Source organism: Peromyscus maniculatus, chromosome 2 (genome assembly GCF_049852395.1).
Source record: "Peromyscus maniculatus bairdii isolate BWxNUB_F1_BW_parent chromosome 2, HU_Pman_BW_mat_3.1, whole genome shotgun sequence".
Taxonomy (NCBI): domain Eukaryota; kingdom Metazoa; phylum Chordata; class Mammalia; order Rodentia; family Cricetidae; genus Peromyscus; species Peromyscus maniculatus.
The window spans coordinates 172,146,835-172,169,746 of NC_134853.1; the positions used below are offsets into that span (position 1 = coordinate 172,146,835).

Sequence of the window (22,912 nt, forward strand, 5' to 3'; positions counted from 1 at the left end):
GGAAAAGTTTTTGCAGAGCCCACAAGGCTCAAAAATGTAAACGTCATAGGAGGAGCTTTCTAGAAAACATCTGCCAGCCCCTCTTGGGAGAATGCAGGATGGTGCTCAGAGACCAGCTCCACAGGAGGGCAGCAGAAAGAGTCAAAACTGACAAAACTTGGGGCTGGAGAGATGGCTCAGAGGTTAAGAGCACTGACTGCTCTTCCAGAGGTCCTGAGTTCAATTCCCAGCAACCACATGGTGACTCACTACCATCTGTAATGAGATCTGGCGCCCTCTTCTGGCCCCCAGGGATACATGCACACAGAACACTGTATACATAAGAAATAAATAAATCTTTAAAAAAAAAAAAACTGACAAAACTGTGTGAACAGGCCAGGGCCTGAGAAAAGACAAGATGGGCCAGAATAATGGGTGGATTTGGGATGGTAGGCAGGCTGATTTTTCTAAAGAGGAGCCACCTAGCAGAAACCAAGATTCTCCAAGGCCCAGGCCCCAGTTTTCCAGCTTTTAAACCTTAGCTTCCTGGTTGCTGAATTCGGTCTATCTCACTCTCACTCACCCTTCACAGGACTATTGACACAGCCTGGTTGGCTTAGGGTTCCCCCATGCAGGGATTGGGGAGATCTTAGGCTTTGTAGGATGGACTTTAGACAGGTCCAGTTGTGGCCAAGCCTCATCCTGGCCTGCCTGAGTCAATCTGTAGCAAAAGTCCTGCTCATCAGGGTAAAGAGGCCCCTACCTACGATGTCCAGTCACCTCTGCTGTCATGAGTCATTTAGCAATCCTGGACCCTGGACCCCTTGACTATTGACTATGGACTCCTCTAGGGCCATCCCATCTCCCACCATCAGGAACCAACCTGTCCTTGTAACAGGCTGCAGCCTCCACCCCTCCAACTATAGCACCAGCCTTCAGAACAGGCTCCCTTGGAACAGGATCGGGATCATCTCCCTGCCAGTGCCCTCTGCCCTTGTCCTGGACACTTCTAGTCCACACCGAGTCCACACTCAACCTACTCCCTGTCACCCAGACTACCAAAGACATGGCAGGAGGGCACCCTGAGCACTCCAGCCCGAGTGGGCACAGCTCTGCCTGACATCATTAATCTCACGCTTGCTCTTGTGTCAAAGTGCACGAGATTTCTTGTAAAAATGATCCGGCTGCTAATTAGGCTGTTTATAACTTGTTTCCCTGGTCGCTGATGATAATTAACATGCAAATGAGCTTGGGGAGGGGAGGCTCTGAGCCCCCGTTCATTACCACGTTAATTACTGTTTGCATACTTAAGTATCTCAGACACAAATGGCAGCAGTTAGCAGAATGGGCAAGATGATCATTATACCCACGGCATTTTGAAAAGTCATTTCACTCTGTTATTTTTCTGAGTGATTAATGGTTCCTGGTGGCCTGGTTGATAAACTTCGTTAGTTCAAGCCAATCTAGGCTGTGTACACAGACTGCGGAGCGGCTCCCGGCGCAGCGCCATCAATCTCTCTGTGTACCACCTCCACCCACCCACCCCTGATGGTGACAGAGTTTCAGGAGAAGGAGGAAGCAAAAGAGAAAGTTGGGCAGTTCTGAAGCCAGAGAACTTCTTGGTGTTAAAGGGATGGGCTCCAGAACCCACTCAACACAGTGGGCCGTGTTCAGTTATAGGGCTGAGTTAGGGGAGCTCTGTGTGTGTCTCAGGGCTGACCTAGGAGACCAGGATGTCCCTGTGCAGTGTCACATGAAATTCTTAGGTGGAACCTTCACAGTCCTGTCCCTCCCTCCCTCCCTCCCTTCCTCTCTTCCTTCCTTCCTGTCCCTTCTTCCCTCCTTCCCTCCCCTCCTCTCTTCCTCCCTTCCTTCCTGTCCCTTCCTCCCTCCCTTCATCTCTCCCTCCCTCCCTTCCTTCCTTCCCTCCCTTCCTCCCTTCCTGTCTCTTCTTTCCTCCCTCCTTCCCTTCCTTCCTTCTTCCTACCTTCTCTTCCTTGCTAGTCCCCTAGCTCTCTTCCTTCCTAGCTGTCTGCCAGGCACCTGCTAGGTGATGGTAATCCAACCCTGGCCTCCTCAACTGGAATCCCAGCAAGGAAGCCAACAATACCTAAGTGATCACAGGCTGATGGTGATGGGGGCAAAGAGGACCAGGGAAGTAATTTCATGTAAGAGGGTCTGTCTAGGTGGGGATGACTGAGCCCAGGCCTAAAGGAGTTAAGGAGAGCCAGGTGGATATTGGGAGGAAACAGTGATACAAAGACCCAGGAGTAGGACCAGGCTTATGGGGGAAGAGGATAGGGTCTGGCCCTGCAAGGGACCTCTACAAGTGGCCTGAGGAATCCAGGTGCCAATATGGGTGAGAAGAGGCAAGAGAGGTCCCTAGGTTGGGATCTGAGTGGATTTTGTGAGCTGAGCTTCAGACATGGTACAAATGGGCTGCAGACATGCAGGCAGTGAGACAGGATATGCCATGCTTTGACAGCAATGAGGCAATGTGGGTGGGAGCAGAGGAGCTGCATGGAAGGCGTATCTGAGGAGATCTCCTCACTCTAGCATAGCTCCTGTGCCCAGGTAGCCAGAAACTCAAGGCTCCAGGCAGGACACTTCTGAGCCAAGTCTCCCCCTTTGGACCTGGGCCCATCACCTGGCCTCAGAATCCAGTCCTCACTGGGAAGATGGGGTCCCCACTGAGCAAACCAGCCATGGGGGGCCATAGCTTCCCCTCTATGAACACAACCTTGTCTGTAGCTGAGCTGTCTGCCAGGGGAGCCCCCACACATGCCGGAACATAGACCCTGTGACCCTTTTCCCTATTCAGCCACCCCACTCTCGGTTTTGCCCACCTCCTGGGCACAGGTGTGGCTCTACACCTGCAGGAGAGAATGAAGCCACCAAAAGCAGCAGGTGAGCAGATGGCTGGGAAAAGGGGAACACATCATCCTACTACATTATTGATCCTAGGACGGAACAAGAGCCCCAGGGAACAAGAGGAGCCAGCTCCCTGGCAGGTGTGGATTGGGCGTGTCTGCCAGCTGCAGGGCCTGCCAGAGCTGAGCTCGACTGAGGTAGGGTCTAGGCTGGTGAGGAGGAGAGGAGAGGAGCGGAGCGGAGCCCCTCATTTGCTTGCAATTCGGGCTCACTGTCAACAGAGAAGACAAGCTGAAACTCCATTAGGTAACTCCCAGATCGCCCCAGGTAAATCTTCTGAAGCCTGGAGGGTTCTCTACTCAGTGAGGTCACATAGAACCCTGGCTGGGGGAGGGTACCCCAAGCTCCGGTGGCTAGGGGTGCTTGGGGTCGCTTACACAACCTGACAAAGCAATCTCAATGCTCGGGATGCAGGTGGCCCTGGTGGGTATGGGTAGGACCAAGCTCATAGAATTAGCCAATGCTGTAGCAGACTCTCAGGCCGGTACTGAATGAAAAGCACCACTGAGAGCCCAAGGTTGCCCTTTGGGGGATCCTGGGTGTAGATCTGCTCTAACTCATATTGGCTTAGACAAAATGAGCCCTTGAGGTGAGTGCCCGCGGAGGAGCAGGACTGGCAGCAGGCAGATGGATAAGGTGCCCCGGGGAAACCCTCAGGGAGGCCATGTCAGCGGCAAAGAGAAGCTCAGACCCCCTTGGGGGCCTGGGATGGGCGAACAAGGCTGACCAATTCACCCCTGAGCCATGCCATGACCTCCACCCTGGATCCAGCACCACCAGCAGCTCTCGGCGTCAGGAGGGCTCAGACCCCCACATGGGAGGGAGAACATTCTCCCAGCCCCCCCCTCTCCCCCCCCCCCCCCCGCGATTGAACCTCACCATCAAGGACACATCAGTATCCGAGAGGCAGGTTGCCACTAGGTGGGTGACATGTCTGAACTCTGGAAAGACGTGGACCAGATCTCTCTAATCCAGCCCTCTTGGGAGAGCACCCTGGGGTCTGACTTCCCATGGGAATAGTCACTCCCAGTCTTCCTCTAGAGAGCTGAGAAAGCACTTCCTATCGGTCCTGCGTGCATTGCCCCTGAACAGTAACTCACAGCTACCAGACCTGCGCCCCACAAGGTCGGCCTCAGTTTTCTCAACTTCTCCACGGTCCCTGCTCATCTGAGAAGACCTTGGTCCCAGCCCAGGGCTCTTTCCAGTGCAGGGCATCCCAAGGCCCTGCTTAGACATTGCATGCAGGAAGCCTAAAGGGCTGCAATGACTCTTCCCTTCTTTCCGGGGGCCGACCACAACCACAGGTACAAAGCCATCAGCACAGACGAGTGGTCAGATGATCAGCGTACCTCTTGTGCAACTGTTCCCATGGGGTGTCTTAGAGGGCTATCACTATGGAGCAGGACTGACTGGATTCCCAACAAAAACAGGGTGTCTTGGGCAGCGGGACCCATGTAGTACACAGGGCCAAAATTCTGGCCACCACCAGCTAGATTTGAGTTAGACACAGCAGAAATCCTTTGGGCCAGGGAGACTAAAGCCATGTGATCTGTTCCCATGTCCAGGTTCTGAAACCCGAGGCCACAGGCCTTGGCCTCTCCACCCAGGTCCTGCAGCTGCTGTCTCCCACAATATCAGAAATGGAAACACAGTATAGAAGACAGCGTGGGCAGGTAGGTTCCAGCACCCAGGCATGTTGCCCTCAAATGGGAGCTGCAGTTGCTGTGGTTGCGGCTCAGTCCCAAGCAGAAGACAGCCCATCTGGCCAGTGCCTGCAGGGCCCTCAGGCTCCATACACCCTGGCAGGACACAGGGGACAGATCAGGGCTAATGTGATTGCCATAGTCAGTGCCCCTCTGTGCCCCAGGCCCTTCCAACAGCCCCACAGGACAGCCCACTCCATTACAGAGCTCGCCTAATTAGGGTAATTAAAATGAAAGTAATCAAAGTAACATAATAGGAAATTTCTTAATAAGCCCTCACCACTGCTGATTGCAAGAGTTCTGTGCCTTTGTGAATGTCAAGGAGCTGAAGAGAAAGTTGGCCATACAGGGAGATGGGCTTCGCTGACTGCCCGCCCTGCATCCTCAGACCTCAGACCAGGCCTTTCTGTAACATAGCTCCCGCCACAGAGGGGTGTAGGACACATCCTGGGTTGCGAGCCTCTGAGAAGGACATCAGAAGGATGTCCCCCTCCCCACTCCCCAGGAACCTTGCATCCAGCCCCCAGAGTCCCTAGAAGCACTGTCCTGCACCTGGACACCTTGGTGTGGTGAGTTTGGGGAGGCTACCCAAGGCAGACTCTCTGTGCAGTCATGTGAAGCTGTTACCCAGCATGCACCGTAGGGCAGCCGACCGAATCTGGACTGACTCTCTAGCCCCAGCCTCTACTCCCTCTTTTTACAATGGAGCCCATTCCTCAGTCTAGACCTGGCCATCCCCAACAAGGAGGAATTCAATCGGGGCTGCCAGAGCCAGGGCAACCCCAGGAACAGGTTGTGGGCACAGAAATGCATCCTAGCCCACTTGCCCGGTTCAAGGAGCAGGGCCAGGGACTTGGGCGACTGAGAAGTCCCATGGGACACCAGAGTGGACAGAGGCCTGCAGGCGGAGGGGTGGGAATGAGAGTGGGTGTGGGGTTAGAGAAGCCGCCAGAACATGCAAGGCTGAGTTCTGGAGTACAGAGACAAAGCCCGAATGTGCTGGACAGGGACTAGCACAACGTAGCTCCACCCAGAACCCAGAGGCTGTACATTCCTGAGCCACCATCCCGGGAAGCCTCGCCTACTTTCTTTGCCCTCCCCTCTCCGTACCGCTGCTGGGGCTGGGGAGTGGACACTCGGCCCGGGTATGTCTGGCCACTAGAGGGCATAGCTGAGCAGCCAGGCAGCTTTGGGATGTTGACACTCTCCCTGGAAACTGGAGCTTGGCCTCACCTGGTCCTGTGTCTTCCGTGTTGGGCCAGCGTCTCTAAAGGGGCCCAGAGCACCTGGGGCTGACCAGCAGCTGCACCCACCACCCTGGTCCCAGCCTAAGAAGGAATTTGAGTCATCAGAGCCTTTCCATCCCCAGACCTGGCTGGTTCAGCTTGTGAGTGTAAGCGCTGAGGGTAGGCATGTGTACACGTCTGTCAGGGAGGGCTTGCTGGGGCTCTTCACTGAAAGTACTTGAGGATCAGGAACTAAAAGGCCAAGAGTAGTTCCTGGGGTCAGAGGTCGGGGTTAAAAGACAGATTAGTCCTCAGAGCTGACCATGGGTTGTGCAATGGTGCTCCCCACCCAGCTCCAGACCTCACAGCTCTGGCCCTAGCGCTCAGCCTGCATCAGCCAGGCATGAGCAGGTTGGTGGGGCTGTAGTGCCGGGCTGGAGTTCTGAGACACTCCAGTTATGTCCCTTCCTGATAGATGGATCCAAGTGTCCCAGAGCTGGCCCAGGCCCCTGATTCCTTAAACTCAGCTGCTGCCCCAACATGGACACCAAGGCCTTCTGAGGCTGGCCTGAGTAGGCAGGGTCCTATTCCATCCGACAAAGGAGGAAACTGAGGCTCAAGAGATAAGAGTAACTTGGAATCCAGCCTGACGGGCCCTAGCAGACTGTCTGCCAAGGGCTTCCAAAAACGTCTTTTTTTTTTTTGGTTTTTCAAGACAGGGTTTCTCCGTGTAGCTTTGCACCTTTCCTGGAACTCACTCTGTAGCCCAGGCTGGCCTTGAACTCACAGAAATTCGCCTGTCTCTGACTCTCGAGTGCTGGGATTAAAAGCGTGTGCCACCACCAGCCAGCTCCAAAAGTGTCTCTTTAGTGGCCAGGTCCCAGGTTCCACCCACAGGTTCTTTGGACACTAATTACAATTCCCTCCTCTCCTGCAGGTACTCATGAAGACCCAACATGGACCAGTGGGGACTGAGAGCAAGATGTCGGCTCAGGAGCTCGTGGCCTGCCTCTGCCAGGAGGGGGACAAGCACCTGGCCCTGGGGGAGCTGCCCTTAGCCACAGCCTTCTACCTGGCTGCCTTCAGCTGCCATGCCCCTTCAGCCATGCGGCACACGCGGGCTGTCCTGGCTGAGGCGCCAGGGGCACCTGTGGTGGCCACACTGGAGGCCTGGTGTCGTGGGGACAGTCAGATCCCTGACATCCACTGGGACGGCATGGCAGTGGTCTCCCTGACTGGGCCACTGGCCTCTGCCTTCCTCGGTGCCATTTACCCCAACCACCCTGCCACCGTCCTGTACCTTTTAGCTGGCCTGCTGGCTCACGGGCGCCACGCGGAAGTGGTACAGCGCTGCAATGCCCTGTTGGATGCACACTCCCAGCAGACCCTGGAGCTGCAGCTGACCCGTGCCCTGGCCTGGGTCCTGTCTGTGGAGCAGGCCAGTGAGGGCATAGCTGCCTATCTTCAGACCTTTGCCTCCAGTGCAGACCGGACAGTGGCCTTCATCCGTAGCCACCAGCAGCCCTACCTCCCCACACTACTTGGCACCCTCCAGAAGTACCTCTCAGGACAGCTGAAGGCCACAGGGAGCACTGGCCCACAGGAGACCAACTGCCGGGGACTCCTGGAGGCCCTGGACCCCAGGGGCAACTGGGTGGGTGCTATGTCACCTAGAGCTCTGCTTCATAGAGGCAGATTTGAAGACTGCCTGGCCGCGTGCAGCCGGGACCTTCAGCCTGACGCAACAGGGAGCAGACCCCAAGGTAGGAGAGTGAATCACAAGTTACATTCTCCCAAGAGCCAGGGCTGACAGTCACTCCAGCCACAGCTAAAACCTGCCAATGGTGGGACCAGAGCTGGGGCGGGGACGCGAAGGCTGGGGCTGGAGCTGGGGACACCGAAGTGAAAACACAATTTCTTAATTGTGTGTATGGTTGTTTTCTTGGAAGGAAATGTGGGTGTGATGTCAGCAGCTGCAGCCCTCTGCTGCTTCCCACCTCTCTCCTGTTCACAAGTTTGTTTACACCTTTGGCTTCTGCCACCAGGACAGGGGACCCTGGTGGTGGGGGGTTTCTTGGTCAGTCTGTGCAAACCGGTAGTTTGTTGAGTTGCTGGGTTCAGGGCTGAGGTAGTGTGCTTCCCACATCCCTCCTCACACCCTGGGGTTCCCATCCTAACAATGGGAAGCAGACAGAAACCATGATTTCAGCCAGTGGCCGAGGTCCACCCACTCTTCGGGTAAGGGCTTCCGATTACTGAGTCCCTCATTCCTGGGCCCTCTGCTATCTCGGTTTCCTACAGGGAAGCGTTGGGTCCCAGGAAGGCAAGATGCAAAGATTCCAGAACTGGTGACCCTACAGAGTCAGAACCTCAGTTTCACAGAGTGGGCTGGATGGGGCTACATCCCTGAAAGTCAGGGCGGAAAGAAATGTAAATAAATTTTGATTGGGACTGAGAGGTGATGCCTACCCAGAGCCACTCTCGGGGAACAGTGCTGGGTGGCACCAAGAACTACTGGCTGTGGTGCTGGCACATATGCTGCGGCATCATCACGGGCGCCATGAGCTTGGGGTTGTCCTTGTGGTTTCAGAGCCCTGGGTTACCCACGCACTTGGGGGAGATGCCCTGAGCTGACAGGAAGGCAGAGCAACACCCGTTTCTCTCCCCAGGTGAGCATCTGGCGGCCCTGCTGGTCACCCGCGCAGCCGCGGCCTTCTTCCTGGATGGCCGAGCCGGGGACGCGCTGCAGGACCTACAGGATGCCTTCCGTGAGAGTCCCGCCGGGGCACGGAGGCACTTTCAGGCCCTGCTGTCCGCCGAGGACCGCGAACGCCTGCAAGCTCAGGCGCAGGAGGCGGCGGACGTGGGCTTCGCCCGCTTCCTGGAGGCTGTGCGAAGCCGCCCGGAGCTGCGAGAGGACGCGGACCGCGAGCTCTTGGTTCCCGTGACCCACGCGCTCCACGTCCTGTTCCGCGTGGCGCCCGCCCGAAGGCGACCCGCGCTAGGGATCCGCCTGGCCGAGTGCCTGCTGCTGTCCGGGGACGTGGCGGGGGCTCGCACGCAGTGTGAGCGCCTTCTGAGGCCCAGGCGTTCTGGGGAGTGCGTGGGAGACCGCACCGGAGACCTCGCGCCGCTGCTGGCGCTGCGCGGCTTCTGCGCGCTGCACGCGGGCGATGCGCGGCAGGCGCGTGATGATTTCCAGGAGGTGGTGGAGCGCGGGGCGCCGCATGCGGGAGGCTGCGTGCGTGCGCTGTGCGGCCGAGGGCTGCTGCGGGTGCTGGAGGGCAGCGCCTTCTTGGGCGCGCTGGACTATGTCACCGCCTGCCGGCTGCGGCCGGAGGAGGCGCTGTTAGTCGCTAAAGCCTACGTGCCCTGGAACCAGCGAGGGCTGCTGCTGACAGTGCTGCGAGAGGAGGGTCGCAGGATGCTGCTGCGCTCGCCAGGCTGCGTGAGGAAAGCTGCGCAGGGGGCCGGCCCCACCTCACAGGCTCAGGAAGGGTGAGAGCCAGCCCTGCGCTGGAGGTGGGGGAAGCTAGGGAGGGATGTCTGATAGAAAGCTCACTAGGATCAGCTAGGTGGCTTCCCTAAGCAAGGATGGGTGGGGATCTGGAGCCATGTCTGAGATCTCAGGATCCTGGGTCTCAGAAAGTGGTACCTTGTGGGCTTCCTCCCCTTAATGTTAGGAACACACTGGGTGTGGTGGCTCACACCTGCAACCCCAGCTTTGGGACATTGACACAGGAGGGATACCATAGCGACAGCCTGAGCTATAGAACTCCAGGCCAGCCTGGGCTACAAAGGGAGACCTAGTCTCAAAAACAAAAAAAGCAAACAAACAAAAAAAAGTGAAAACTCGCCGGGCGGTGGTGGCGCACGCCTTTAATCCCAGCACTTGGGAGGCAGAGCCAGGCGGATCTCTGTGAGTTCGAGGCCAGCCTGGGCTACCGAGTGAGCTCCAGGAAAGGTGCAAAGCTACACAGAGAAACCCTGTCTCGAAAAACCAAAAAAAAAAAAAAAAAAAAAAGTGAAAACTCGAAAAGGTCAGGGGGCTGGAGAGATGGCTTAACAGTTGAGAACAGGTGCGAGTGAGAGCCGGAGTTCGGTTCCCAGCGACATGCATGGAGTAGCTCACATCAGCCTATAATTCCAGCTTCAGGAGATCCCTCGCCTCTGGCCTCCAAGGACACCTGCACTCGTTTTCACACACTCACGCACGCACGCACGCACGCACACTCATGCTCTCTCTCTCTCTCTCTCTCTCTCTCTCTCTCTCTCTCTCTCTCACACACACACACACACACACACACACACAATATTAAAAATAAAATATTTCCATTTTATTTTGTGATTTTTTTTCTTGCCTGTATTTATGTGTACCATGTGTGTGCAGTGCCAGCAAAAGTCAGCAGAGGGCATTAGATCTTGGGACTAGAATTTCAGTTGTGGTCACCATGTGGGTGCTGGTAATTGAACCCTAGTGCTCTAGGAAAACGTTCAGTGCTCCTAAACATTGAGCCATCTCTCCAGCCCCTTCCTTTTTAAATGGAAGGGATGAAAGAAATCCTTGAACAATAGTCCCCTGTAGTGTGTCAGTCTGGTTATTTCTTACTGTGCACATGAAATGTCTCAAAATATGGAGGTTTTGCTGAAGCTGCAGCTTGTAGCCCTCCTCTTAAACTTAGCTGATGTTGAGTTTTACGTTTCCCTTTGTTGCTAAACACATTTGTGACACCTTGTCCACAACAACACCTTGTCTCCAAAGGGGGACAGGTGTAGCTCTGGCTCAGTAGACAGCTCCAAGGAAGGGTCTTTGACTTCAAGTACTACCCACCCTGCCCTCCCAGACTCATGTGACACATTGCTACCTGAGGATGCACCTCCAGCTGTCTGGCCTTCGCCCACTGGGTCAGTCCACACTCCACACATACCCATGAGCTTCCTCTGCCCTCATGTGAATTACTGTTGCTATGTTTCCTCATGGTGAGCCCAGCAAAGCCAAACCATCAATTCTTGTATTTATAAGAAAGGAAACTGAGGCAGGGTCTGCTCAAAGACCTTAGATGGCTTTAGTCCCGCCTTCTGTATAGCACCTGCCCCATGGGGTGGTAGAAGGGGCAGGGGAGAGGGTGAAGGGGCAGGCTAGGAATCTGGAGAGAGGTGATAGTGCCCTTCCTCTGCAGCTCATTGGGAAGGGTCTACAAAGACTACGGGTATGGATGGGGACAAGAGTCGCCTGACACCTGACCTCTTAAGCAATGTAGGGGATGCAGGAAAAGGCCTATCCCACATGGAGCCACCTCTCCATAGGAATGCCTGTGGGGTGTACCAGTTGGCCATGCTGCTAATGGAGCTGGATGCGGAGGATGAGACTTCCTGCCTCTTGGTGGCTGATGCCCTGTACCTCTTGGGCCGCCTGGATGATGCTCACAAATCCCTGCTGGTTGCCTTGTCCCGGAAGCCCCAGGCAGCCCCTGTGCTGGTGCGGCTGGCCCTGCTTCAGCTGAGGAGGGGCTTCTGCTATGATGCCAACCAGGTGAGAAGTCCCAGGTGGGCTTGTTCAGGTAGGAATGGGCACAGCTCTGCGGCAGACACCATGCAACCTGTGACCCCATATCTGCTCCCTGCAGCCTGGGCTTTGGAACAGGCAAGCCTCATTAAGCCACACTCCACCACCTGCTGCCAGCCCTCACCTCTGACCGTCACTGGCTGAGGTAGTGCCTGGGACCTGGGAGGTGCCAGCATACAGTAGGTGCTTCCTATTTGCTTTGGCTATGGTATAATGTGGTATAAAGTGGCCAAGAACCAATGAATCATAGGCCGAGCTCCTACTCAAGCCTATCTCTGCTTACCAGCCTCTGAGAAACCCTGCTCCCTGAATGGTGGAGTTTAAGACCTGGCCCAGGTGTTGTGAGCTTTCGGGTTTGCACTGAGGTCCACACGTCATGTTTTTGGGAGGATTTGGGGCCTCGAGGTCTTCATTTTCCTCTGGCCTGGCTGGAACCCTGATCCACTGGGCAGAAGGGTAGGTAGAAATCTGTAACTAACCAATCCTTCTCTGCCAGGGACAGGAGTCTGCACCAGGCCCATGGGAAACAGTGCTGTGTTTCCCAGGATGGAGTTATGGAGGGAGGAGCTTGTCTCTGCCTGAGGAGTTCACTCTGGCTAGGGCCCAGACAGACCCTTGGCTTTTGGTCCACACCTTATGAGTAGCTCCCCAGAGTCCCTGTGCTGTTCTGAGGTCCCTTGCTCAAGCTTGTTCAAGCCTCCCTTGGGTCAGCCTGTTGGGGTGGGGTCTCCCCCCACGTGACAGAGGAGGACACTAAGGCTCAGGGAAAGGAGTCCCCACCCCACCTGGACATTCTGCAGAGGGGACTTCTACCGCAGAGTGCTTCTTCACCCCCCACATCCCTGTCCTCTTTGGAGGAGACACAGTAAATGGGGGCAGACATACCTTCAAGGGTTTAAACGGCTCGGGCTTCAATGCATGGAAAGCCTTCCAGTGTGCAAAATAGACAGCTTTCCCCACCCCAGGTCTGTGGAGACAGGGCCAGGCCCTCCTAAGGGCAGCAAGTGCTGGGAAGGGCACGGGTAGGAGGAAAAGAGTCCTTCGGAGAAGACAGCCATGACTCTTGCTCCCACAGCTCGTGAAGAAGGTGGCCCAGTCTGGAGACACGGCCTGTCTCCAGCACACCCTGGACGTCTTCCACCATGAAGACCTGCAGTTGCTGCAAAGCCACTGCCACACACGGGCGTTGAGCATCCTGCGGGCACGGACAGGTGGGCCCGGCAGCGAGGCCCACACCAGGGAAGCCATCGCCTACCTCTCTCTGGCCATCTTTGCTGCAGGTAGGAAGCCCCACCAGTCCCGGGGATCTAATCCTGTGCCAGATGCATGGGGGACACGGGATTGGAGGACAAGCTTGCTCCACACATTCCTGTGCCCTGGAGCCATCACAGTGGACAAGATGGGACCATTTGCCAAGATCACCTAAGTGCTAAACCCTGGCTGTCCAGCGAACATACCAAGGCCTGAAAAGGGTCTGGGCTAGCTGGGACCCTGCCCTGCTCCTGAACTGCCTCCCACTGCATGCTCCACTCCGAGGTGTAGGCCAGACCTTGGCTCTCCTGGGCCCTTCGCGGTAGCGACAGGTTTTGTATGACCACACGTGGCCTCCACATCCAGCCAAGCTGTCCCATCTGGGTTGCAGCAGGTCTGCCCTGAGTGTGCTGGAGTGCAGTGCTCAAGTGCCCTGGTGCTAGCACAAGTGCCTGGAGCTTGGCAGGGCCAGGGGTGGGAGCAGTGCAGAGCTCCACTCGGATTGGTGGCTTCTTGGTGGCTTGTATTGGCACCTGCCACGGCTCGCTCCTCAGAAGAGAGCCCATGGCAGGCGGGAGGGGAGTGGTTAGTGTACTGATTCCAGTGGGTCACCAGTGGCAGGGAAAAGCCAGGGCCCAGAGTGGCTTGCAGAGTGAGCATGTGGTTCCGTGTGGGGCATTCGACGACACACAGAAGTGTGTCAGAGGCACTCTGTTTAGGGAGGGCCCCATCTCCCAGCGTTCACTGGGAATTGCTGCCCATCTTGAGCCTTACAGCCTACCTACCACATGCTTCTTCTCTCTACCCTGGCCTACGGACCTTATCCTACCACTCAAGTCCTGCCTCTCCCTTTCCCCCAAAACAGTGGCATAGACCTTCTTAGAACACCCCAACCATCCACTAGTCCCCCCAGGCTCCACCCCTCCTGACTGGGCTTCTGCCCTAGGGGGCCAGTAACCCTGGCAGCCTAACTCTGTCTTGGTACCCAATGGAGTGTTAGCACCCCAGAGGTGACCTTGTGTTCCTGTGCCCACCCAGGCTGGACACTAGATGGGACCCTGTACAAGAACCCCAGCCAAAGCCATGTCCTGACCACATTTCCTTCCTTCAGGGAGTCAGGCCGGTGAGTCCCTCCTCACCCGAGCCCGCTGTTACGGGCTCCTGGGTCAGAAGAAGACCTCCATGTTTGACTTCAACTCCTTGCTTCGGGAGGAACCAAGGAACGTGCAAGCTCTGTGTGGGCGAGCCTTGGTGCATCTGGCCCTGGACCAGCTTCAGGTGCCAGCCCATCCTCCCTACCTGGGGCTGGGCAAGCAGGGGTGGGGGAGAACAGGGTTGCTGCCTTCCTCCCCTGCTGAAGGAGGGTGAGCATGGTCAGTCCTTCCAGAGCCATCGGGGTGCATGTCAGAACTTGGTATTCTCCTCAGAAGCACTTCGGGGAACAGGAGCCACATTCCCACAGATCCACCATGGGTAACCCTGCCTTCCCTGCTTTCCTGCCTCAATCTGCCTGGATAGATGTGCAAGCCCTTGGGGCAACTAAGTGGATCTTAAATAATTCCATGCAGATGGTAGGTGGGCCAGGACAGTCAGAGTAGGGAAGGGTGGGTGGGACAGACCCTCTGAGCCTCCAGGGAGAGACCTTGAGAAGAGAGTGGAAGGATGGGAGAGCGCCCTCCCACCCTGATGCTCACAGGCCCTCCTCCCTTGGCAGGAAGCTGTGGATGACATGGTTTCCGCCCTGAAGCTCGACCCAGCCACTGTGATCTCTGAGATCCACTCCCTGAAGCCAGAAGTTCAGTTGCCCCTCACCCAGAGCCTCCATACCCGCTGCCAGGCCCTCCTAAACCAGTGGCTGGATGCTGGAGGCCCCCTCAGAGGGGAGGGCCCCCTCAGAGGGGAGGACACCCAGAGCCTCCTTGCCATCGGGGAGGCACTGATTAGACTCGATGCTGCACAGCCCAGCTGGCACCTGCTTCTCGCAGACATCTTCACAAGCCTGGGTGTGTGGAAGAATGGGGAGCATGGGCCTCTGCCCCACACTCCTGACCTCTGTGTTCTTCTCGGTGGAGAAAGAGTCCCTGTACTATGCCTTCTAAGTTTCCAAATCCTGTGACCTCTGACCCCTGTAGGGGCTGTGCAATGGCAACTCTCTGGCTTTTTGTTTGTTTTGTTTTTCAAGACAGGGTTTCTCTGTATAGCCCTGGCTGTCCTGGAACTCAATCTGTAGACCAAACTGGCCTCAAACTTAGAAATCCATCTTCCTCTTCCTCCCTGGGGCTGGGATTAAAGGCGTGTGTCACCACCACCTGGCTTTAATCTCCAGTTTTTCAAGTCACATCCCTGTTGGCAGAGGAAAGGCCCAAAGAACCAATGAATCCACATATGCCATGTGGGTTTCCCTGTCACCCCCTTGTTCGAAAGGAAGCTCTCTGTAATCTGCATTTACCCTCCAAAGACTTAGGGGTTTCTCCACAGCTCTGCTCCTACTGGACTGAGTCTGTCCCTATCAACTGGACCCCAACCAAGACAGAATGGGGGACACAAAAGTAGCTCCCTAGGGCTAGATGTCCCCCTTCCTGGGCATGCCTCTGCCCCAGACACACACACACACACACACACACACACACACACACACACACACACACACACACACTGACCATTTTCTCCTGATTCCCACAGGCAAGTATCAGGAGGCTGGCACCCACTTGCAAGAAGCCCTCCACCTCACCCCATCATCAGAGGCTGCCCAAGCCCGGCGAGGCCTGCTCCAGCTTAAAAGGGGAGATGCGTCAACTGCTGCCCACGACTTGCAGTGCCTGGCAGAGATAGACACTCAGGACCTTAGCTTCCTGCTGCGCCTCCTTGAACCCCCAGAGCAGCAGAGTCTCACCCAGGTATGCAGCACCCTGTGAGCCCCATGCTGACCTTGTCCCAGTACCACAAGCTTCAGAACTCCACACCCACCCAGGCAGCTCTTCCCTTCTTGCTGTTGGCTGGCTTCCTTGGGTCCGGGGTGGGGTCGAGTGAGAAGCCCCAGATCTGACCAAGGAAGATTTCTAGATACACTACCCCTGCTTCTTTGCTTGTAACTGGAAGCCACAAGTGACGTGGGCACCTTACGCTGGTACAAGGCCCACTCCAGGACCCAGCTCAGGCTGGGAAGACCAGGAGAGGGTGTACAAGTCCAGGCTTTAGGCCTTGGAGTCAGAGGGACGTGGAGCAAACAAGTGTCTCCAAATGCCTCCCTCTCTCCATTACTCTGAATTCTGCCAGCCAAGCGACATGGAAAGGGGCGTATCAGAGAGCGGCTGTAACAGCAGGATTGGCAGAACAGTGTTGATGGCTTCCTAAGCAAAGGACCTGCTGCCCAGAGGAAGGGGACAAAGGCCGTGATGGTGCTAGCTGGACTTGAACTTAGCGGAGCGGCTAGGCTGCAGTCCACAGGCTTTATAGAATAGTATTCTATGGTACAGAGTTCTAAGGGACTAAAGCCTCAGGGCAGGGAGGGCATGGGATCTGGCCTGTGAGCTAAGAGAAAGGGGTCACGGCACCCAGGGAAGGTAAGCGAGAGTCCCCAAGCTTACACGGGGTCCGGGGCTTGGGGAGTCCTAGGGTTGCGGGGGGCCAAAGATACATCTGAGGTCCTAGGTTCCAGATAGGAGTCCCAGGACTGGAGGGGGCTGGGGAGTGGGATCCTGAAGCTCTAAAAGGGTCAGAAGAGGAATCGTGGTCCCTAAGCTGTAGGACGACTAGGTAATCTTGAGTTCTGGAGGCGGGGAGGGGGGACGCCGCTACAGGGTTCCTGGAGCTTGAGTAGGGAATGGGGAGGTCCCGGAGCTTGAAGGGGAGAATCGAGAAAACACTGGGGAGACCCCAAGGCCTAGGGAGTCTCAGACCCCCAGGGGCTGGGTTTAGCAAGGCAGCATTTGGTTGCCCAGCAACAGGGACCAACCCGGAAATGGCCTTTCCTCGCTTCCTGCCCCCCTCCCACTGGTCCCGCCCGCCACGATGCTATACTGCGCCTGCGCCTACACAGTCAGCGCCCCTCCCGGAGGTGGTCAGAGCGAGGCGTCTGCAGAGTTTGGTGTACCTCTGCAGTGATGGGTTTTGAGTCCCTTCTAGCTGCACCCGGCAGTCACGAGGAACAGGCAGCTCAGCAGGGAGGGCAAGAGGTCTTGCAGGTCACACAGCAGGGGAACAAGAAGAACAGGTGCCCTTGTGAGAGTCTCAGACCTAAAGCCCTGCCTGGGTGCCTTCAGTTTAGTGCAGAGAGAAGGCACTGCACCCCATGCGGGAGAGCCGGTTCCTTGCCCCTGTTGGCCCCAGGACCCTTCAGCCCTCCTGGCAGAAACATCTAACACCGTGCGATGTTTGCCTCTGTAGCAGTGAATCTGCAGAGCACTGGGACCGAGGGGAGGCAGCCGTACAGGCCAGCTGCAGCCCTCCGTCACAGGGAGTCAGTCGTCTACCTAGGGGCCTCGAGGCATCCCTACGCATGACCAGGCCCCCAGACGTGGGTGGGTTTCCTGCACAGGGAGAGAACCGGACACCAACAGAGGCTGACTGCGGAGAGGCTAACTCTGTGTGCGCTCTCTGTGTCCCCTGCTCAGGCCGCTGCCAAGGAAGCAAGCAACCTCTTGGATTTAGGACAGCCCAGGCGGGCACTGGGCTACTGTTCTTTGGCAGTCCTGGCTGGTGGCAGCAGTCCTTATCACCTGCGTCTCCGAATGGCCTGCTTGACCCAGCTGCAGGAATATGACCGGGCACTCAGGGACCTGGACCATGTGCTGCAGGAGGGTACAGGGAACAGTGACCTCCCAAGGCGGACAGAAGATTTCTGCTCCCGGGGTCGCCTGCTACTGAGTCTGGGAGATAAGGATGGAGCTGCAGGGGCCTTCACCCAGGCCTTAGCCCTGTCACCAACTCAAGCTCAGAACAGCCTGTCAGAGCAACCAGGCCGGGCCCCCACGGCCAGTGTGTTCCTGATCCATGGGCAGCGCTGTCTAGAGGAGCAGCGCTATGAGGAAGCCTGGACAGCGGCCCAGAATGGCCTCCTGGTGGACCCCAGCCACAGTGGGCTGAAGAGGCTGAAGGTGAGGACTCGCAAGGAGGGGTCCTCTGGCTGCAGACTACACTGACCAGTAGCTAACCCACCTGACTCCCCCACCAGCCCCTAACTTCTCATCTAGGGTGCATCTGACTCCCCAGATCCAAGAGCTGCTGTCTCCACTGGCCACCGTCCCTGTCCTTTGCTATGGGACTAGAGGAGACAGTTCCTGCTTCTGCGGAACAGCTGTGCTGGGTGGCTCACAGCCCCACTGAAGTGGGCAGACTTGGCGCTCTGCTCACGCCTGGCCTTGGAGCAGCCAAAGGCAAGATCAGGGCAGGCACCTGACAGTCTTGGGGGAGATGTGCTGTCCCAGAGAGCCCTCCCTGGGAAGGAAGCTGCTTAGACTGGGCCTGGACTGCCTCCTGCATCAACTTTCCCCAAGGTCCAGACTCCTAGATGCATTTGTGGAACTGGCTTTGCAAGGGTGTTCACCAGGGAACTCCATGCCCATGCCATCCAGCACAGCCCAGGCAGCCCCTTTCCTCCACCGGCCCTCTTAAGGTTGAGAGACCCCAGGTTTCCACTTGGCCTTGGCCTGTCCAAGTTGTCAGCATGTGATCTGGTCCTTCTGAGCTGTGACAGCAATTTCCTAATGTGGGCAAACTTCCCATCCAGTCTTGCTCCCTGTCATGGGGCTCCAGCCAATCACCATCACTACCTCCATCACCAAAGCTGACATTACAATGGACAGGGCTGCTTGGCACTAAGTGGCACAAAGCCCTTCCCGGGTTCTCCTGTGAGGGTGAGGGCAGTGTGTCTGAATTCTGAGCACTTCCCTTTGCCATGGGCTGCTCTCTCTGCCCTATCCTCCTGTGGTCTTTAGCCCCATAGAAACCCGCTGCCTCACCTCCTAGACAGACCATCTCCCGGGCTCAGACACACATGGTTGCTGATCCTGCCCATCCCCAGGCATCGATGAAGTAACTGGGTGGGGTCAGCAGCCCCCTTCCTACGAAGGCCTCACTTGCTTTGTCATCCCTCTGTGGTGTGAAAGCCCTCCTCCTGGCTGCTATAGTACCTGAGACCTGCCTCGATGCCACAGAGGACTAGGAAGAGCAGGGAGCCTAGAAAGGCTTCTGTGAGGCACAGCCTGGTTCCTGCCTTCCTTCCCCACCACAACCTCCAGGATAGCCTGATGCGCCTCTCCCCGGGTTGCCCCTTCACCCACCACATGTCCATCTCTCCACCTGTGCGTTCCCTGGCACTGCAGACACTTGCCAACACCCAGCAGGACCAAGGTCAAGGCCACGGAATCCTGGTGGCTTAAGGTTGGTCAGCGTGGAGGTGGCAGGCAGGTGTCACCTGGACATGCCCTCCCCATCCTGTGCCTTTTATTCCTGCTGTCCTTCAGCCTGAGGTGTCTTGTCACGTTCGTCTACTCAAGGACACCTCAGTCCTTGTCATTCTAAGCATGAAGGCACTGCAATCTGGCAATACTCTTCCCAGGCCTCTCCTTCTCCAGCCACAAGGGGGCGTCACCCGGCACCTCATGGTTCATCTCACAGAGTCTTAGTGCACGAGTGTGCACATGCACACAAACACACACACCACTGCTTATCTGGCACCTTGCTATGGTCTAAATGTGTTCCCAGAATTCATTTGTTCAGCTCTAACTACCAATGAGATGGTGCCACGGTGTGGAGTCTTTCGGGTGGGGAGGGAGGAATTAGATTGTGATGATAGAGCCTTAAAGACTGGGGTGAGTGGCTTTATAAGACACTTCAGCCCACCCACGTGTGAGGACAGTGTGTGAGGCCAGGATGCAGGTACTGCCCACCAGTACCCAGCCTTGGACTTCCCTAGTCATGATAAATAAATCTCACTCGATAAGGTTCCCAGCCTGTAAAATTTTTGCCATAGCAGCTGAGTGAACTGAAATAGTGTCTCCTCACCACCACCTCTGCCCTGACCACAGACCTCTGGTCCCTGAGGATGGAGGGGAATCTTAGCTAGCCAAGCCCCCTCAGCCCACACATGGTCTCATGAAACAGTCCCAGGCTGTATTAGGTCTGAAGATCTTGGTGGAGGTTTCTAGAGGCTGTGCGTGCACCCTAGCTAGGGTGTATGCCTACAGGCCATTTACAGGGCTACATAGGCCCCTACCATCCTGGAGCTCACATTCTGCAGATCCATCCACCTACTTGCAGCCCCCAAACTCCTACCCACAATCTCCCAGCTCCTCCTCCATGCTTGGCTGGAATGGAAAGAACCCAAGCCCTGTGCCCCAGGGGCAGGTGTCTAGCCCTTTTGTGGTTCCAGTGTCTCTGGTTTATTGTGGACCATGGAGTCCAGCTTTCACTGCACCAAGCAAACCATGAGTCACTTCCAGCAGAGTGTGATCTGGAACAACAGAGTTCTCATCAGGATCTATGTGTGCAAAGCCCCCCAGTCTAGTTGGCTATCACCCTAGACTCTACTCCCACCCACATTCCCAGGACTCCTGAAGGTGTCAGTGTGTAAACCACAGCCTGAAGGGCCCAACTTGGTCTTTATTCACACTCAGAGGTTCCTAAAACCGGACCTGCTAAGGGTCTAAAGCCAGGTCTTTTAGCACTAACTTACCATGGGGTTTTCAAACGAGAAAGCCTGTTGTCCCCATATGTTCTGGTGGAGGGTCCCTTGAAAAGCTGGGGCCCTGAGTTCTCACCTCAGCCCATCCAGATGTGCCCATTGCAAGTTTCAGAGTCAAGTTCCTGTTCAATGCCCTAATTTTCTCATAAGAATTCAGTAAGGGGCTGAGGACACAGCTCAGTAAAGTGCTTATTTTACAAGCACAAGGACCTCAGTTCAATCTCAGAACTGGGGTGATAAAATGCCAGGCCAGAGTGTCACACACCTATAATCTCAATGCTGGGAAAGCCAGAGACAAGAGGACCTCTGAGGCTAACTGGACAGCCAGCCTTCCTACTGGTGTAGGCAGTGGGAAACGTCCATGAAGGAGGAGGCTGAAGCCATACCAGAGATGCCCATAGCACCAGTTTATATGGGGAGCTATTATTTCTTAGGAAGTTGTTAGTGTAACTGGGGTAAAGATAACTCATGAATCACATACTGAAATGTTCTGAGGCATCCGTCAGACCAGCCAGCTCCCCATCTCTGCTCAGGAGATTAGCTCCCTACTAACACTACCCAGCCCCTTGTAGGTGAAGCTTGACCACACCTGTCATTGGGCATACAATTGTTTTCATGATAAGATCCATCTGTGTTAGTTAATCAGTATCAACTTGCCTGGATTTGGAATCACCTGGGGGATATACCTCTAGGTGTATTTCCAAGAGTATTTCCAAAAAGGTTCAACCAGAGAGGGCGGACCCATCCTAGATGTAGGCGGTGCCATCCCACGAGCTGGGGTGTAAGTGGAGGCAGAGTTTTCTGTCCTGACTGCCTGGTCCCAAATAGCACACAAAAGCTTACATTAATTACAAAATGCTCGGCTGTTGGCTCAGGCTTATTGTTAACTAGCTCTTATATTTAAATTAAACCATTTCTATTAATCTATGTATTGCCACATGGCCATGGCTTTACCAGTCCTCTGGCATCTTGCTTCTTGGGTAGCTGACTTGTGTCCCTCTTGACTCTGCCCCCCTTCATCCCAGTCCTCAGTTTGATTGTTCTCCCTAACCTTATCCTGCCTTGCCATAGGCCAAACAGCTTTATTATTAGCCAATGAGAGTAATACATATTCATGTCATACAGAAGGATCATCTCACAACACGGATGTTACGGAAGGCCTTGTAGACACTCATTCAACCCTGTGAATCAATTTAATAGATTTCTGGTTTTAGCAAGTGTTAATCTTGTGCTAACAATAGTAACCTTATTGGCTTTAAAATGTTTTGGCTTACTTAAGTGAGATTGTAAAACAGAGAGATAGGAAAAGGCTCTATTTGCTGTAAAGCTGCATAACCTCCAAAATAACTGATTGTTACATATGGAAAGGGGGGATATTGTTGGGAGAATTCCTGCAGGGCTGCAGGGCTGCAGCTTGTACCAGAATGTTAGCACCTGGCCTTAATCTGCCTTTTGTGATTGCTATCTTTTGTTTCTCAGTACCCTCTATGTGAACTTGTCTAAGAGTTTTCTGAAGATGCACAGCCTATGCAAATTTGGTTGAAGAAAAACCTGGAACACCATTTGGCCAAGAATTTGCATTTGGCATTGTCCCTTTTGGGAAGCTTAGATGAGAGGTGTTGGGGTATGAAGATTAACTTGTGAAAAGGTATAAATTGGAGAACAATAAAAGGGCCCTTTGCTAAGCTACAGTGGACCAGTCCGTGGAGACAGATACCCCCTGCAGCTGGGAAAGGCTAGAAGCATCCTTCAGGTGCCTCTGTCCACACCCGGTATGCAATACTGGGGTCCTGGACTGAATAAAAAGGAAAAAGTGAGCTGAGCACCAGCGTTCATCATTCTGTGTCCTGACTTCCCCATCATGATGCACTGGACCTTCAAACTGCTCTAAACTAAATCCTTCCTTAAAGTGTTTTTGTTAGGCACTTGTTCATACCAAAAAGAAAACTAGTAATTCCACCCAAAATTCCAGGTGATGGACCTGAGGTCTGAGCCCAGCTCTGAGCTACAGGTGGAGACTGCCCTCCCCATGGGCCATGGGGCCACCCTCAGAAGCCATCAGAGCACAAGCCCAGTGTTTCCAAGAGCCCCATTAGGAGATTGTTTTCTTGGGACCCTGGCTCTGCAGTCCAGCCCTTCCAGATGCTCTGGGAGGCCAGGAGCACTTGTCCCTGGCCACCAGTCAGGCCCGAAGTCAGCCCTCGCTTACAGCCCGTCCACTTTCTTTGAGCATAGTCCTGGCTCCTATTAGAAGATCTGGAAGGCAGCCCCTGAGCCCAAAGCCCCTCTTCCAGGTCCTAGCCAGGCTCCCTCCCTGGCTCTGGGTTGGAATCTGAACTTCACAGTTTCCCCACCGGCCCTGGGAAGCAGTCCAACCTCTCACTATCATCTCGAGTGAGGATCCTTTCTGTTACCATGTCTGTTCATCTGGATGGGCAGGGCCTCCCCTATGCCGGGAAGTTCTCCATACCCACACCTCACCCACCCAGAGACTGCAGGGAAGAAGACCAGAGGAGGCGCCACTCCTATCAGCCTGCAGCAGAAACCCTACCAACACCTCAGGCCAAATGAG

The 22,912-nt window shown here is 55.4% G+C and overlaps 1 protein-coding gene across 2 annotated transcripts; it reads left to right on the plus strand.

The window, feature by feature from the left end:
• The first annotated feature begins 5,837 nt into the window (after positions 1-5,837).
• Positions 5,838-22,830, plus strand: Ttc34 (tetratricopeptide repeat domain 34). Of its 2 annotated transcripts, none has more exons than XM_015986041.3 (9): positions 5,838-6,006; positions 6,777-7,602; positions 8,509-9,337; positions 11,147-11,372; positions 12,481-12,685; positions 13,768-13,934; positions 14,371-14,659; positions 15,339-15,553; positions 17,270-22,830. In XM_015986041.3, exons 2-9 carry the CDS (start codon positions 6,783-6,785, stop codon positions 17,795-17,797), a joined length of 3,279 nt encoding a protein of 1,092 aa, XP_015841527.3. In that variant the 5' UTR covers positions 5,838-6,006; positions 6,777-6,782; the 3' UTR covers positions 17,798-22,830. The 2 variants fall into 2 exon arrangements, with proteins under 2 accessions (XP_015841527.3, XP_076421920.1); XM_076565805.1 differs by having other exon boundaries at positions 5,838-6,000.
• Positions 22,831-22,912: the final 82 nt, after the last annotated feature.